Here is a 12468-nt window from a genome sequence, read left to right on the forward strand (position 1 = left end):
TGATCTTTATAAAAACTGTTGGTTGTGTATGGGAAGAGAAACAAGGGACATCACAAGTTTCCCTTTTGACTGCCTGTATCTGTGTTAACTTGCCCTTGGTCTGTAGCTGAACTACAATTCCATCATTCTTGGCCATTGGCCATGCTTGCTAGGGCTGATGGGAGTTATAGTTCAGCAACATCTGCAGGGCCAAAGGTTCCCCGCACTTGCTTTATAGAGATTTGGGAGAAGACTCCTGTCTACAAGCATTGAGTCATTTTTCTCTTGGGCAGTTAATGAACATTTTCCAAATGCCATGCCAATTCCTACAGTGGGTTTAGCATTTATTAATACTGTTTGCAATATGTTTTTTGTGACTGCCATGCATTGTATTTATAGATAATTTAATTCCCCCCATGCCAGCTATATTTTCGTATAAATTGCTTTACTGTAGATGCCACATGGAGCCTGACTCTATGACTAACTCAGATGTAAGTCTCACTGAGTTCAGTGGGACTTACCCTCAAGTAAGTGTGCACAGAATTGCAGCCATGAAGTAGATATTTGTACTGTTGAAGAAACATTGGGTGCCTCCAGACTGTCACTGTTTTGTAGGACGGATCTGAATGTATATATCTGGTTACAGGGACCATACGACTCCCCTGTTACAAAAGCTCCACTGGTTGCCAGTCTGTTTCCGGACAAAATTCAAAGTGCTAGTGATGACCTATAAAGCCCTATACGGCTTAGGTCCAGGCTATCTGTCAGACCGTATCTCCCTATATGAGTCTGCCTGGGCCCTGAGATTCTCAGGAGGGGCCCTTCTCTCAATACCCACGTCCTCACAAGCACGACTAGTGGGGATGCGAGATAGGGCCTTTTCGGTGGCTTCCCCGAGGCTTTGGAATTCCCTTCCTAGGGAGGCAAGAATGACCCCCTCCTTGCAGTCCTTCCGTCGGCAAGCAAAGACTTTTTTATTCCAACAAGCCTTTGGAACTGAAGGCTGTTAAGGACAGGGCTTGAAGGGTGCTGCATTGCTATTGTCTAATTGTATTATTTTAAACTGAGTTTGAATTATTTTAACTGTATGTATGAATGGTTTTAATACTGTAAATAGTTTAATTCTATTTTAATCTAGACTTTTGTATGTTTTTAATTATATGTGTTCTTTTATCTGGAAGCCGCTGTGAGTTTGGAAAAAGGGCGGGGTAAAAATAATGATAATAAATAAATATATAATATTGGAAATTTAGGTTTGTGCAGTTAAAGTGAATTAAAGCACTCTGTCTAGCACTGCAAATCCCTTTTTAAAGAAATGGACTTTTTGCAGTTAGAAAAGTGATGGGGAAATGCACCGAAAAGTCTGATATGTATAAATGATTAATGGGAAGACTTATAAACAGCCCACAATGAATGCTCATTATCGTATAACCATCCACAAACAAATTAGAGTGAATGCTCAGTAAAGACTAGCTGGGTATAATTGAACCACCACATCAGCTTTGGACCCCTCCACATATCCTTTTAATGCATATTTATGACAATTTGTGCTCATGATGTATCTGGGTGGTCATGAAGTCAGACTTTTTTCAATAATTTTGCACCTGCAAAAGTTTTGGGATGACCACACTGCTTCACATCCAATCAGTGTGTCTCTCATAACTTGCTACTGAAAACCCATAACTTTTTATACTGCAAATGTCCTGGTTTATTTTTGTCCTGCTTTTGTTGCACTATAGCCCCTCCAGGCAGCAACCATGTGGTAGCACAGGGGAAGCATCTCAGAACAAACTAAACCACTACTAGTGCACTATTATTGTGTCAAGAAAATGTTGTAGAATATGCCCATAAATAAAACACCAGTCTGGAGGGGCCCTTTGTGCAAGCAAATCAGGATGAATGCTGAATAAACAAGTCTTCTGGAGGAGCCGTGTCTACATACTTTGTACTGCAATAGCCTCTTAAGTTCAGTGAAGAGATGCTTCCCCACACAATCACTATAGCAACCAGCAGAAATGTGCCACTTTTGGGATTAGTTTAACCATTGTTCTTGTTTTGTTTTTCTTCCTCCCTTCCCCTATAGGGTGCAAGCGCTTACATTCTAAATTATTTTCTGTACATTTTGTGGGCTTTATTGTTTGCTTTCCTGGCTGTCTCCCTTGTCAGGGTATTTGCTCCCTACGCCTGTGGCTCTGGCATTCCAGAGGTAAGCTTTTCTTTCTGGATTGGCATGTATTTCAGAATGAGGGTGGGTGGGAATAATTTTCTACCTTGCAATGCTTAGTCTGAAGGCATGAAAATCAGGGGATCCACTAAAAGAGATGGAATTGGAGTAAAGATTAAGAAACTCTTTGGCATTAAAAGTGGCATTTGATTTTTTTTGTTTTAGAACTTAACTTTCATAAGCCTTAAAAAAAGGGAGAGATGACCTCTTCAAAATTTGTATCAGCTTTTAAAAAACCAGAGCTGCTGACTGGTGTTGTTCTTCCTTTGTTTCAGATAAAGACCATCTTGAGTGGTTTCATTATTAGGGGCTACCTAGGCAAGTGGACCCTCTTAATCAAAACTGTAACTTTGGTTCTGGTGGTATCTTCAGGACTCAGCCTTGGCAAAGAAGGGCCTCTAGTGCATGTGGCCTGTTGCTGCGGCAACTTTTTCAGCAGCCTCTTCTCAAAGTACAGCAAAAATGAAGGAAAAAGAAGAGAGGTAACGTTGGCTTTGCATATTCCTCCCCTCCCATCGTAACATTCTGTGCATTCTTCACGCTCTTAACTTATTTATGTCATTATTTCCATGCTAGGTGCTTTCAGCAGCTGCCGCCGCTGGTGTCTCTGTTGCCTTTGGGGCACCAATCGGTGGTGTTCTTTTTAGCCTAGAAGAGGTAAGATGCAACTTGAGCTATATAGAACACACCGGTTTTCTGAAGATGACATGCTTGGGCAACATCCACATTATATATTTAAAGCACCATGTTGCCACTCTAATGGTCATGGCTTCCCCCAAAGAATCCTGGGGACTGTAGTTTAAGGGTGCTGAGAGTTGTTAGGAGACCCCTATTCCCCTCACAGAGCAAGAGAGACTGATTGTTAAACCACCCTGGGAACTGTAGCTCTATGAGGAGAGTAGGCAGTCTCCAAATAACTCTCAGCACCCCTAGCAAACTACAGTTCCCAAGATTCTACCACTGCTAGAGTGCTGTCATAGTGCTTTAAATGTACAGCATGGATGTGGCCTTGATGGGAATAGAAATGAAGTCTTTGTGTGATACTTGTGCACCACACCTGGGAAGGAATAGGAATGAATGAAGCCTTGTCTACATGGACAGCTGATGGCAGGATGTAACTGCTTCTGGATTGTACAAATTCAGACAGGTGACAATGGTAGATTACTTGCATGGTAGGAGAAACAAGTCACTGCATACAGAAAACTAAACTGACAGGTAGAACACAGTTTGTTTTATTTAAATGAAGGATTTCTGTCCTGTGGTTCAATACTTAAGGAGCCTTACAACAATTTAAAAAAATCCCTAAAACATTGGCTATGGCTCTCTTATTTACCATCTTGTTTTCTATGCATAAATAAGGAGCTTTTTATATAGGAGAACATTACCATTCGAAATTCCACAACCTAGAAACAGTTTTGCCACCCTGTCTGTTGTTTGTATAGAGCAGCCCTCAAGTTATAAGCTTTGAGGTACTCTTTTAAAGTACAGTGAGCGGTGACAGTCACCACTTCTTATTTAGAAGACGGGCAGACTACCATTGCCAGTCAAAGGATCTGCCATGTTGGCACATTTTCCTTACCCCAGCACCATTGGAAAGTTTGGAAAGGGCTGTTCTCCCTCTGCAACATGAATGTACCTAAATATCACCAAATTAATTCTGCACAGTTTTGCTTCTATATGACACTCCCCCAGAGTCTGACAGTACATCCTTTCCACATGCATATCAGGGGAACTCCTTTTAAAGTAAGGGAGAAGAGCATGCTTTAAAATGCATCATAGTTTTTGCAGATCAATAACCAATGGGAAGCACTCCAGTTGTTATTGATTGCTTTTATTTTTCCTTCAGGTGAGTTATTATTTTCCATTGAAGACCCTCTGGAGATCTTTTTTTGCTGCCCTTGTTGCTGCTTTTACCCTGAGATCCATCAACCCATTTGGAAACAGCCGCTTGGTTCTTTTTTATGTGGAGTATCACACACCTTGGTACATGGCTGAACTTTTCCCCTTTATTCTGCTTGGAGTTTTTGGAGGCTTGTGGGGGACACTTTTCATTCGATGCAACATTGCCTGGTGCAGGAGGCGTAAAACCACTAAGCTAGGGAAATACCCAGTTCTAGAAGTGATAGTGGTAACTGCCATCACTGCCATAATTGCCTTTCCCAATCCATACACTCGGAGAAGCACCAGTGAGCTCATCTCTGAACTGTTCAATGACTGTGGAGCTCTGGAGTCCTCACAGCTCTGTGACTACATAAATGATCCCAATATGACTAGGCCTGTGGATGACATTCCTGACAGACCAGCTGGTATAGGAGTGTATATGGCTATGTGGCAACTAGCCCTGGCTCTGGTTTTTAAGATCATCATCACAATATTTACCTTTGGCATGAAGGTAAGTCCACAGTGTGTGTGTGTATTTCGTTGCAATCTAGTTTCTAATTTGAAAAACTGGCATTCATAATACAAGCAAAACCAAGAAGGCAGATGTATTGAAAGAATGTATAGCTCAGTAGCAGAATATATGCTCTGCATGCAAAAGATCTCCAGGTAGAGCTGAGAAATACTCCTGTCTGAAAACCTGGAAATCCACTGTCAGCTAGTCTAGGCCAGGGGTGGGGAACCTCAGGCAGTGGGGGAGGGTGGGAGAGGAAATACGGTCCTCCAGGCCTCTCTAACTGGCCCCAGGCTATACCCTTCACTAGACCCCCTATACAGTCTCAAGTACTTTTGCCTGGAATGAATGTGTTCTTGAACTGTAATAATGCCATTTGCTTACCTGTATGGAGGTGTGCATAATTTTTCATGACTGGAATGTAGCTGCATTTGCTGCTACATCCACATTTTGCTTCTGGCCCTGTTCACTACTGGTGCGTGGACCCCAGAAGGTTGCCCTTGAGTTAATGTGGCCCTCAGATTGGAAAAGGTTCCCTTCCCCAGTGTAGACACTATTGAGGCTTCAGCCCTAACCCCACTTACTTCAGAGCAAGCCTCACTGAATTCGACGGAGCTTTTTAAGATTGTCCGAGGGCTATTACATTCTGGCCCTAAGGACATGATAGATCCATCTGAAGCCCGTTGTAATGAATTTGCCAGGCACTTCCAGGACAAAATTTCTTGCATCCGTCAGGACGTGGACTCCAATGTTACAGCAGTGGATTTAAATGAGGCATCTGGAGCACAGTCTGGTCATGTTTTCTTGGATAAGTTTCAATTGGTACAGCTCGAGGACATTGACAAGGTGCTTGGACAGGTGCATGCGACCACTTCTATACTGGATCCTTGCCCCTCTTGGCTGATAAAAGCTAGCAGGGTTGGAACCGCCGGCTGGGCCACGGAGGTGATTAATGCCTCATTGCGAGAGGGAGTGGTCCCTGGTTGCCTGAAGGAGGCAGTGGTGAGACCACTTCTGAAAAAAATCTTCCTTGGACCCAGAAACTTTTAACAATTACAGGCCAGTAGCGAACGTTCCATTCCTGGGCAAGGTTCTAGAAAGAGTGGTCGCGGACCAGCTCCAGGCACTCTTGGATGAGACCGATTATCTAGATCCATTTCAATCGGGGTTCAGGCCCGGTTTTGGCACTGAGACGGCCTTGGTCGCCCTGTATGATGACTTCTGTTGGGAGAAAGACGGGGAGTGTAACCCTGTTGATTCTCCTTGATCTCTCAGCGGCTTTTGATACCATCGACCATGGTATCCTTCTGGGGAGACTCACTGATTTGGGAGTTGGAGGTACTGTATGGCAGTGGTTCTGCTCCTATTTAGCGGGTCGTCTCCAGAAGGTAGCGCTGGGGGAGTTTTGCTCGGCACCCTGGGTCCTCCAATACGGAGTTCCACAGGGGTCAGTACTATCCCCCATGCTTTTTAACATCTACATGAAGTCGCTGGGTGCGGTCATCAGGAGTTTTGGAGTGTGTTGCCATCAGTATGCTGATGACACGCAGCTCTACTTCTCCTGTTCATCTTTCTCAGGTGAGGCTGTCAAGGTGCTGAACCGATGCCTGGCTGCGGTAATGGACTGGATGAGAGCGAATAAATTGAAGCTCAATCCAGATAAGACTGAGATGCTGTTAGTGGGTGGTTCCCCTGACCAGATGGGAGAGGCTCAACCTGCTCTGGACGGAGTTGCACTCCCCCTGAAGGAGCAGGTCTGTAGTTTGGGAGTTCTTTTAGAACCATCCCTGTCACTAGAGGCACAAGTAGCCTCGGTGGCACGGAATGCTTTCTGTCAACTTCGGTTGGTGGCCCAACTACACCCCTATCTGGATAGGGAAAACCTTGCTTCAGTTGTCCATGCACTGGTAACCTCAAGATTGGACTACTGCAATGCAATCTATGTGGGGCTGCCTTTGAAGACAGTTCGGAAGCTGCAGCTCGTGCAAAATGCAGCGGCCAGATTGTTAACAGGGACTCGGAGATGTGAACATATAACCCCGATTCTGGCTCGCTTGCACTGGCTGCCTATATGCTTCCGGGCTCAATTCAAATTGCTGGTTTTGACTTATAAAGCCTTACACGGCTTGGGACCACAATACCTGGTGGAACGCCTCTCCCGATATGAACCTACCCGTACTCTGCGTTCAACATCGAAGGGCCTCCTTCGGGGGCCCACCCAGAGAGAAGCCCGGAAGGTGACAACAAGAAAACGGACTTTCTCTGTGGTGGCCCCCGAACTATGGAACTCTCTCCCTGATGAGGTACGCCTGGCGCCAACATTGCTGTCTTTCCGGCGCCAGGTAAACCCCTTTTTGTTCTCCCAGGCATTTTAACAACATTTTTAACATCTATCTTTAACACCTACATTTGCACTTACGCTCTTAATATTTTAGTAATCTTAATTACTTAACATCTTAATACTTTTAACTGATTTAATACGCTTTTAATATTTTTAGGCTTGTGTTGTAGATGTTTATATGTTTAATTATGTTTTTACTACTTTTGATATATTGTTTTTTAAGTTGTTGATATATGTTTTTGCCTGTATATTGGATGTTTTTATGTTGTGCACCGCCCAGAGAGCTACGGCTATTGGGCGGTATAGAAGTATAATAAATAAATAAATAAATAAATAAATTCTGAGTGGACATGATTAGGATTGCCCTGTGAGGTAGGTGACCGATTCCATATAAGGCAGCTTCCTATATCATATATACTCCTAATGCAAAGGCTACTCTTTTCAGAAATATGACTTAACAAATAAATCAAAGCATCTTCCCACATTTCTGTCGACTTTTAGAGATGCCTTCAGAATAGTTCATTTCTTACTTCCTTTAATTACATAAATGTATCCATTTTGGATTCTGGCTGTTTCATTTACTGGCTTCCATTTGCACATCACTTTAAACCATAGTTAAACTGAACTGTGGTTTAAACGTAAACATGCTGGTACACACTGCTGAAATCATAGGCATATCTCTCATCCCCAGGTCCTGCTTCTGCCATGCTGCCAGGAGCTAAACCATGGTCTGGTTTAGTGTTACATCCAAACCCGGGCTTATTTTTCTCTAATAAACCACAAGCGGTAACCAAGGTTTGATCTTGGTTTTCCAATTGTGGTTTCTTTTGAGAAAACAAAGCATGAGCCCGTGTTGGGATGTAATGCTGAGCCAGACCATGGCTTAGGTCCCAGCGCCAAAGCAGTGAGAGAGGAATAAACACTCACAACTTCAGCAGTGTGTACTAGCTTTATTTTTAAACAATAGTTTAATTTAACTATGGTTTATAATTACATCTGAGCCAGCCCATTGTTTCTCCTGATTGTTAGTACAATTGCTTGATCGTTCTTTCTTGGCTTCTGTTGTGCAATGTAGTCTAGTTTAGTGTAATAGAGCTTAGAGACCGTTATATCTTTGGTTGTCAAATCAATTTGATGTAAATCTAGGGTTCTCAAAGGTGCACTCTGGAGGGAACCTAATTTTTTTGTGCAAGCCCAACTCTCAAGTAATGTGATATGAGCAGCTTGGCACCTCCCCATTTCTTGTGTTGAAGGAATTTTTTACATGCAACATTCTGGCAAGGCTCAGCTTCTACCTCTTCTAGGCTGCTTAATGTTTTTCAGAAATCCCTGGATTGAAATAAGAATTTATGGGCTGCTGACAGGAAGTGGAGTTGTTGCATTAACTGACCAATGTTAAATGACAGGCTAATCAACTTGTCACGCCATTGGCAAAACTACACTGGAAGTATTTTAATTTTATCCTGAATGATGTCCAAAAAACAGAAAGAATGTGCAGTTGGACAAAGCTGCTCTGAGTGCCTAACCTGCTGACACATGAGGTCCCTTTATGATTTGATTGTGGCCACTTCTTAATTTGATCAATTATGGCTTCTTGTGCCAAGACCTTCCAGGTTGTGTGTGTGTGTGTTTTAGGATTTTGTTTTTTGTCATCAGTTTGTTTTCACACAAAACAATCATATATTAGCTTGGTTCAGTTTGCAGAACAAGTATTAGATATGTTTGAAGAACACATGAAAAACAGTGGCCACTGGTTTCCTCATCATTTGGTGGTGTGTGGTAGTTTCACTCAGCATAGTTGCCTCTGCCTATGTTCTGGCCCACCAGTCCCAAACTCAGAGTAAGAATGCCAGTGTCCCAGATCCCCTCTTCATCCTCAAAAATGATACGGTGGGAGGACAATCTATTCTGAGGTAACTTTTCTATTCTTTACTTTTGGGGTATAATTTCAAAAAATAAAATGGTAATGATTGTAACAACAAGAGTTGTTGCTATTGTTATCTGGCCCCTAATTTTTTGTTAGTCCAGATTATTAATGGTAAAATTATTAATAATTGCAACCAAATATTGCAGTGCATCATCCCTCCTAAGGAAAAGAACCAGCTGCTCGGCCCTTCTCCCTTGCCTCAGAGAACCTGCTTCCTGCCAACACCAGCAAAAGAAAACTGCTTCCATCATGGGCTGAGTGGGGCGGTTCTGTGGTGCACTGCCACTCCTGTGGCCTGAGTGACTTAAATTGATCAGCCTCACTCTCTTGCCTCAGAGGGTTTGGGTGGAAGCTGTGGCCTAGTATGACACAAGGGCAGCAGATGCTGCCATAGGGCTCCATAGGGACACCATGTAATTTCTGTTTCTGTGCTAAATTTGAGTGTGCTTTTATTATGAAGAATCTTTTATAAGCTGCTTTGAGAACCTCTCAGAGCATAGGAGTATTCTTCATAAATAATCAGAGTGTTTCTCTTTAGGGTTCCACACATATTCCCTCCAGAAGGGTGTTCACCCCCAGCCTCCAATTTTTATTTTTTTCAGCTATCACTCTACGTGTGGTGTTTCTTGGGGTTCCTCCAAGCATGCCGATATCTTGCTCTTGTTTTTTAGAGGCTCCATTTTGACTATAATCCTCTCAGCATTCACCAGCTGAGTTCAATATTAGAATTAGCAATTAATTGCTGTATACCCCCCAGAGAACTTTGGCTATGGGGCAGTATATAAATGTAATAAACAAACAAATAAATAAATACAAAACATTCAGAGTCACCATAAAAACTAGTACGTCACTACGGTGCCAGATAGCTTAGCCTTTTTACCGCGGTTGATTATGGGGGCTTCACATATTACAAGGAAGCAGAGGGAAAAGGAGCCAAAGTAAGTTATATCCCTTGTTTTTGTACCTCCAGCGTGGAGAATAAACTCACACAACTTCTGGGTTCATGAGCTGTGCTTGCTCCAAATTGAGGAACATCTTATTACATGGAAGATGTGCAAATTCCCGTTTGTACATGAAGAAGAGAAAATAGATTCATATTTTGCTTCTTCACCCTGCATGTCCTGAGAGCTAACATGTTAGACTAGCCACCTGAAGAGATCTAAGGCTGCAAACCAAACACCCCTTACCCGGGAGCAAACACCATTGAATTCAATAGGACTTGCTCCTATCACTTCATCCCTTTAGTACTAACTGGATTTTAGAATAATGGGATGGTAGTGGGATTCAACCTCTGATGCTAAACAATTTCATCTCACACAGACACACACTTGCCTTGGCTTGAAAAGTAGGTTTATTATAAAATATTATTTATTTATTTAATTATTTATTATTTGATTTATTTCCCGCCCTTCCTCCCAGTAGGAGCCCAGGGCGGCAATGTATATCTTGCCAGGATGGGGCAAGCAAGTGGAGTGACTGATGTTTTCATTTCACCTTCTGCCTGTTATTGCTTTAGTGACTGGTGATTTGATTGCACTTCAGGCAAGGAAAGCAGTAATTCACAAAACTCTTGACAAGTTGGGGATGAAAGAATGAACCGCCTGATTTCACCTGTGAAAAGTCAGGCTCCTTGTTAACATTTTTATACTGTGTTTGACATGTAATTCAAATCCAATTTAAATTATGTAGAAAAGGGCAGTAATAAAGTTGTAAAGTATGCCAAATGACAAGGACTCATTTTTAGATGTTTTAAACAGATGATATAATTCTTTACTTACTCATTATGCATAAATCTTTATTCTGACAAGGAGAAAAAAATGCATGCATATTTTGAGTCGAATGAGAAAAAGATAATGTAGCCTGTATGAGTAGCTAAACTTGGAATAAATTCATAAATGAAATTAGGCAAAGCTAAATTGCTTTTATGAAAATCTTAGGCATTACTTTTAAGTACTTTGGAAGCTGGATAAATCCATAAAAGACTAAGGAAAAAAGTCAAAGCTTGAAACCCTAAGAGCAGGTGGTGGCTAAACTGCTGCCCTTCACATGCTGTTGAGTTCTACTGGTATTAGGATGCGGGTATGTCATTTATGTCAGGAAAGAAGCATCGGTCAGTTTCCCTTGTTATTCTGGTAACATTTTCTTGTGAATGTGTCCTCACCAGGAGATTGGATTTATATTTCACCATGGTGAAGAAGTGGGCTCTAGTCTGTGAAAGTTTACACTGCAGTAAATCTGTTAGGTTTCTTTTTTAAGTGTGGTGTAACAAACTAACATGGCTTCCCTTTGGAGTTTGCCAGATCCACAGGAAAGATTGTGGATAAAAATTTGTCTGGGGAAATATTCACAAGGTATTTAGTACTTAACTAACTGTGGGATATTATTAACCTACTTACCATGAGTTTGAGGATCTGAACAGACCTTAAGGGTGAGATTTAATTACCATGTATGGTAGTTCCTGGCAATGATCTGAAGGCATATGAGCCCACCACCTTGCATCAAATGAGCACGGATTAAAGTTGTATGCAAAAGCACCTTTTGGAGCAGCTCTCATGTGAGCTACTTCAAAGAAATTTTTGCAAAGGCTTTAAGACAGCTCCTGCCCTTCTGTTTGAGAGAGCAGGGGCTAAGATAAAGCCTTTCCCAAGTCTCCCCACATTTCTCTTTTCATTCTCTGCAATGAAGGAGTTAAAGGGGAAAGGGGAAGACTTTTTTCCAAGTCACCTTTCCTTCTTTAGGTCCCCAATCATGGGCAATTAAAAAAGGAAGTGGGAGGAGACTTAGAAGTGGCTTTTCCAAGTCTCCCCCCTCCCGTTCTAAGTCCCCGATCGCAGAAACATAAAGGAAGCGTGAGGGTTTTTGACAGATGGGTGCCCCTGCCCAACAGGTGACATCATAATTACATTATGTGATTGACAGATGGACTGCCCACCTCTCAAATTTGGCCCATGAGGCAGATCCTGATAAGAGTCTGGCCACTGAAGCCAAAAAGTCCCCCCCGACCTACATTGTTTATACCAAACAGCCAAAGAGATAGCGAAAGCAAGACTTCTCAGTAGTTAAAGGGCATAGTTCATCTGTAACAAGAGACAAAGATCTATGGTAGCTAAATACTGAGTATTACTCAGTTATTGTATGTTTAAAGTAAACTTTGAAATCATGTTCATAGTCAAGCTGGCCTTTTGAGAATCTGACTATTCACTTGTTTTTATGTTCTTTGAGATCCCGTCAGGACTTTTTATACCTAGTATGGCTGTAGGAGCTATAGCTGGTAGAATAGTTGGAATCGGAGTGGAGCAGTTGGCCTACCATCATCATGACTGGATTGTCTTCAGGAACTGGTGCAGGCCAGGAGCTGACTGTGTTACCCCAGGACTTTATGCCATGGTGGGAGCTGCAGCTTGCTTAGGTACAATATGTGATTTTCATCATTGTTGTATGAGACATGATATTTAGATACAGTGATAGGTGTTTTTCTTTAGTTTAAGAATTCATCATTCACGGATATGATTACCAATGTCATGTTACTTTATTTGAAGTGGTTTTAACCACCATCATGTCTGGTTTTTTATCAGCTTTAATTAATATAAAATCATACATTACCA

At 42.1% G+C, this 12468-nt stretch overlaps 1 protein-coding gene across 1 annotated transcript in view; it reads left to right on the top strand.

Annotated features, from left to right (window-relative positions):
* CLCN4 (chloride voltage-gated channel 4) overlaps positions 1 to 12468 on the top strand; it is a 52144-nt gene that overhangs the window by 20939 nt on the left and 18737 nt on the right. The window contains exons 5-9 of the mRNA XM_061629423.1: positions 2063 to 2185; positions 2479 to 2685; positions 2780 to 2860; positions 4050 to 4595; positions 12086 to 12272. Of these exons, the coding sequence (XP_061485407.1) occupies positions 2063 to 2185; positions 2479 to 2685; positions 2780 to 2860; positions 4050 to 4595; positions 12086 to 12272 (1144 nt within the window). The remainder of the gene's footprint in view (positions 1 to 2062; positions 2186 to 2478; positions 2686 to 2779; positions 2861 to 4049; positions 4596 to 12085; positions 12273 to 12468) is intronic.

This window comes from Rhineura floridana, chromosome 5, assembly GCF_030035675.1.
Source record: "Rhineura floridana isolate rRhiFlo1 chromosome 5, rRhiFlo1.hap2, whole genome shotgun sequence".
Taxonomy (NCBI): Eukaryota; Metazoa; Chordata; class Lepidosauria; order Squamata; family Rhineuridae; genus Rhineura; species Rhineura floridana.